Source organism: Dermacentor silvarum, chromosome 10, assembly GCF_013339745.2.
Source record: "Dermacentor silvarum isolate Dsil-2018 chromosome 10, BIME_Dsil_1.4, whole genome shotgun sequence".
NCBI classification, from domain to species: Eukaryota; Metazoa; Arthropoda; class Arachnida; order Ixodida; family Ixodidae; genus Dermacentor; species Dermacentor silvarum.
In genome coordinates this window covers 62,213,550-62,218,427 of record NC_051163.1, presented here as the reverse complement: position 1 = coordinate 62,218,427, position 4,878 = coordinate 62,213,550, and the positions used below count along the sequence as shown (strand labels likewise).

The 4,878-nt window shown below is 42.7% G+C and overlaps 1 protein-coding gene across 1 annotated transcript in view; it reads left to right on the top strand.

Annotated features, from left to right (window-relative positions):
- The first annotated feature begins 828 nt into the window (after positions 1-828).
- Positions 829-4,878, top strand: part of LOC119465818 (vesicular inhibitory amino acid transporter) — a 21,155-nt gene continuing 17,105 nt past the window's right edge. Inside the window, exon 1 of the mRNA XM_037726293.2 lies at positions 829-1,123. Within this exon, the coding sequence (XP_037582221.1) occupies positions 980-1,123 (144 nt within the window). The 5' untranslated portion in view covers positions 829-979. The remainder of the gene's footprint in view (positions 1,124-4,878) is intronic.

Below are 4,878 nucleotides of genomic sequence, written 5' to 3'. Positions count from 1 at the left end.
TCACGATTTGGAACGCATTGAATTATGTAAGGCTTGCTCCGCTATTCGCAACTCCGCTTGTATGCGCATGAACGCGATGATAACAGTGACGCTCTGTCCTCGCTATAATCATTTCATGATTTTAAATAAGAAACGGGGATCAGAATCTGAGTTCTGAGGCGTTTCGCCGACGACAGGTCCCCGAGGCAAGTTATAGCCCTTCGTGAACGAGATATCTTTGCTGGAGCATAGGTGCCCGCTTCATGACCATTATGACCGGCTTACCGTTATCTTTGACACACAAAAAAAGGTGTACCGTTATTGCATTCTACCATTCCCATCATAAGGGGCAGCAGCTTGGAGTTTAACAAAAAAGCTTTATTAGTCAGGGCCGCGCGACGAGCGATGGAACAAGAAAAAAATTATAGGCGTAACACTGAGAGACACGAAGACCGCGGTGTGAATTGTGAGAGCAAACTGAAATAGTTGAGATTGGCGTTGGGCAGGAGATGTAGAGTGTAGAGCAGATAACCGGTTTTATATTACAGTCACAGAATGCGCGGTAAGGCAAAGGAGGCCCAGTCTAAGAAGGCAGATAAACATGCGTATAGTGAGACGAAATGAGAATATTTGCACGTACAATATGGTGTCAGTTTGATGCATTGATGGGCGTAGGGATGTTGTTGTTGTTGAAGATGACGACGCGTTTGCTGAATCCAAATGGTTACGTTTGCAGCTGCTTCCGATCTCGACAATCTTCGAAACCTGAACCGTCTTCCGGAACCTGCCTTAGGGGTTGTGGCGTACCCAGCTCTGTTGGAACCAAATTCCTGCCAGGAAGGAGCGGACAGGAAGACCACTCGTGCCCGGGAGTAAAGTTGTGGATACGAGCGCCTTCCACTAGCTCTCTACAGCGAAAGGACCCGGCACGACCGGACGGACCCTACAGTTCGTCGTCGATCTGTGTGTGGAAGTTGGGACTGAGAGAGAAACCTACAACATGGCCGACCACTTGATCTACAAAGTGACGGGCTTCATACAGAAAGCCCGGTCGTATATGCCCGGTGCATGCGGGGAAGAAAACTCCGGAGAGCAGCTGCACTTCGCCAAGCAAGGGAATGACACCGAACTCTCAAATTTTCAGGTGAGGCCCATGAATGCAGAGCATCTATATGATACGCTCGTATTCTGGCATGTGCGGCTTAGTTACGAAGGCCACAAAGAAAAGCCTGCTTCCTTTTTTTTTGGCATAATATCAGCGAACACTTTCATCTTTTTTTAAAGTTACCTGTGGCAGATAGCAGTATTTTAGTCCATGAGTTGGTCTGCTCGAAGAGGCGGACATTACTTGCACAAAAAAATTGAAATGTATAATCGACTATTCATTACAGCCGAGTTGCCCCCATCCCCTCATTTTAGCAGCCTCGGAGTTGCTTTGGTTACATTAGGCCCCTAAATTCTTGAGGTCAAGAACAAACCTAAGAGCTCGTCGAACCTAAGTCACGATGCACACCTTGGACCGCGATATGTTCTCGCACCGTTGGGGAGCACAGCTTCAGCTTTGCCGTGGAGAAGAGCATTTTTAATTATTATTCTTTTGTGCAACAGGGAACAGCAGAATTTATTGCGTTCACGTATCCATTTTATAAGAGAGTGTTTTCAAGTTCCTTTTTTTTCTTTTATCTTTCTTTAATTATTAGTCTATGTTCTTACAGATGTTAAGTCTCAAATTTCCGTGCTTATATTTTTTTATCTTAGTTTTCCCCAATTCTTTGATTTTCACTATTCACCCTAGTTATCTGGAATAGCAAGCACGTCAGGCTCGGCTAACATCGCCAGCTTTCATTAACGTATTTCTTTCTCTGAACCACGTCATTTAATTTTCGATGGTGTACTAAGTGTGCACAAATACGATCTTGATATGTCACGAATACGAAAATGCGGCTCAGACATGCGCTGACTGCCACCCAGCTCTAGCGCAGCTGCATCCACGGCGCAGAGGCTTGCGTGAAAATTCTTCACCGCCTTGATTTTTCTTTCTTTTCATTTCATCGCTTTCGACAGTGTTGTTGAGCACACCGGTTGCGGTGACGTTGTAAAAAAAAAATTCGAGTGAACAAAAGTACACTCGAACATTCCCGACGCCGAAGCTGTTGTTAATTAAAGACGGCGATAAAAATCCATGACCTTTAGATTTAGAGCCGGTGAGTCGAAATGAATCCGTTTCTTTTCGTTCCAATTCTTGTGCTGCTTCAGCTAAAACAATCAAATTAAAATGAAATTCAGAAGATGAATATTAACCCTTTCAAAGGTGTTTGAACCAGTGTATGCTCCTTTTGCGTAACCTAAGAATCATTTACGTGAAAACGGCGTAAGCTTATTTTGCATAAGTTAGTCCTGAACTGCGCGGAAAGATTGATAAAAAAAAGTACGCGCGCAGCACTTGGTGCCGCAAGCGCTTAGAAGAAATAACAATATGGACGCAACCGTCAGAAGCAATGCGTCCTTTCTATAGCACCCGCTTTAGTTTAGATACCAGTCGGATCAAAAGCGACAGCGTATCTAGGCAGCGTCTCTTCGTTTCAGAGATTGCATAGGTCTCTGATCATAGGAGAAATATTTGCCGGCTATCAGTTTCAAACGCTCACGGATGTGTCACTAACATGCCTGCCTCACTACGAGCTACGTTGAAAACCACAATAACGGCACTGTCACTTGCAAAATGACAGTATGTCCGTGATTATGCACAAGTGAAGTGCACATAGTTGAGCAGATACATAAAGAGCTCCCCATCATCATCATGATAAAACTCTATGTATCTGCTCCAAAAGAGCTCCATCCCGCCAACCTGAATCAAAAGCTGCTATCTTTTTTTTTTTAGGTTCCGTTCCAGGGTGGTGAAAAATAATAATAGTATCGTTGCTATTCACGTCGGGTTCTCAAGAAAAAAAAAACTGTCTAGTTTTCGGTTTTCGGTTCAGTTACGGTTCGACATTCTGTTCAGAGCTAAGTTCAGGTGGCTGGATGCAGGCATCGGAACGTTTCGAAATTGTTCGTGTCTTTTCGGTATGCAGAGTCAAATGATAAGCGAACATAATTATAAATGCTACGGGAGCGTAGTACGTGCAACCTGCTTCGTGACTCCAAGGCCCTGGTTTTAATCTTGCATGGCCTTGATTACAACACTGTTCTTCATTAAATTTTTTTCGCAAGATTATACTATGATTACTAAGATTATACAAGAAAATGGTCCACCTTTTTATTATTCGCCATGTTTTGCTGTTGTGACTGTCACTCTTCTCGCCGTCCTTTTTTGTTAAGCAGCGTGGGAAATATTTTTTTTTTTTACGATGTCGTCAAGTTCCGGCCCAAAACACTCCATTTTTTTTAGTGAGCAGTCGCTAAACGATATTGACGATAATGATATAGACGTGCTCGACAGTCTCTTTTTTATGTTTAAGTTGTGCATAGACGTCTTCTTCATTATTCTTTGAACCTGCGGATAAGTCCGAAGCCCGAGTCCCGGCCAGCAGGTTCGTCTGCACCTGCATCGTCTGCAATTGCATCTTCGTCTTTGCGATGCTGCTGCCACTTTCGTAAGAAGGAATCGCTCGCCGATGGAGTGATAACAGTTACCACAAACCGTAGCTTTAAATCAACTGCTTCCTGAAGCGAGCCATCGGTCGGAATTGGTAAATGGAAACACCCCAAATAAACAAATGGAAAACAATTTTCTAAAACAGTATCAGACCTCAAGCTTGTTCTCTGCATAGATAAGCAGCTTTTATGCCACCAACATGTCTCACTAATAAGCTGTTCGATACGTCTGTATTACTGTATATGTATGAATACATAACGCAAATATTAGCAACCTGTTTGAAAACCGAACTTCGTACCGAAAATATCGACGCAGTACGTCGTGTCCCGACCAAAAATAAGGCTCAACAGAACATTGTGGTAAGGTTCACCTCCATAGCAGTTCAAGACAAAATAATCAAGAAGGCCAAAAAAGAGAGATTGTCCGCGTCTGCACTTGGTTTTGAAAGCAATGAGCCTATATGTTCATTAATGAACACCTTAGCCAAAAGAATAAGATCCTTCTTGCAAAACCTCACCAGGCACGAAGAGAGAAGCACTGGAAGTATGTTCGGGTATCGCAGGTAAACATTTTAATGCGAAAAAGCGAGAACTCTCGAGTACTGCACAGTGCACATCACTTCGGAGAACGAGCTGAAGAAGGTATATAGTTTAGGTGACACTCGTGTTAGGGCTTGTTTACCGCAGCTATCATTACGTTTTCAATCGGTGAAGTTGAACGAGAATTCAGCAGAACTCTGTGCATTTCGGTACTTTATTGCAGTATTCGAAGTTTTCATGGAAACAAAAACATACTGCTTTTAAATGCGAAGCATTTCTTGGCGAACATTTGCTACTTTGACAGTTTCTATCTATCTATCTATCTATCTATCTATCTATCTATCTATCTATCTATCTATCTATCTATCTATCTATCTATCTATCTATCTATCTATCTATCTATCTATCTATCTATCTAGCCGCCTACGTCTTCGTGCTCTCATGGTCATTTCGTTAACTTGGTATGTACAAAAATTGGCATACTAAGACAAGAGTATATGATGAGCATAAATGATATGTCATGAGATGAATGTCATGACATGCGTGTCATGTAGGTCATGAAACAGCCGCCTACGTCTTGGTGCTCTCATGGTCTTTTCGTTAACTTGATAGGTACGAAAATTGGCATAGTATGACAGGAGTGTATGACGAACATAAGTTATAGGTCATGACATAAATGTCCATAACATACGTGTCATGTAGGTCATGACAGTGACCCAGCGAAAAAGATTAACACTCAAAAACCACTGAAATGGGTTCGGA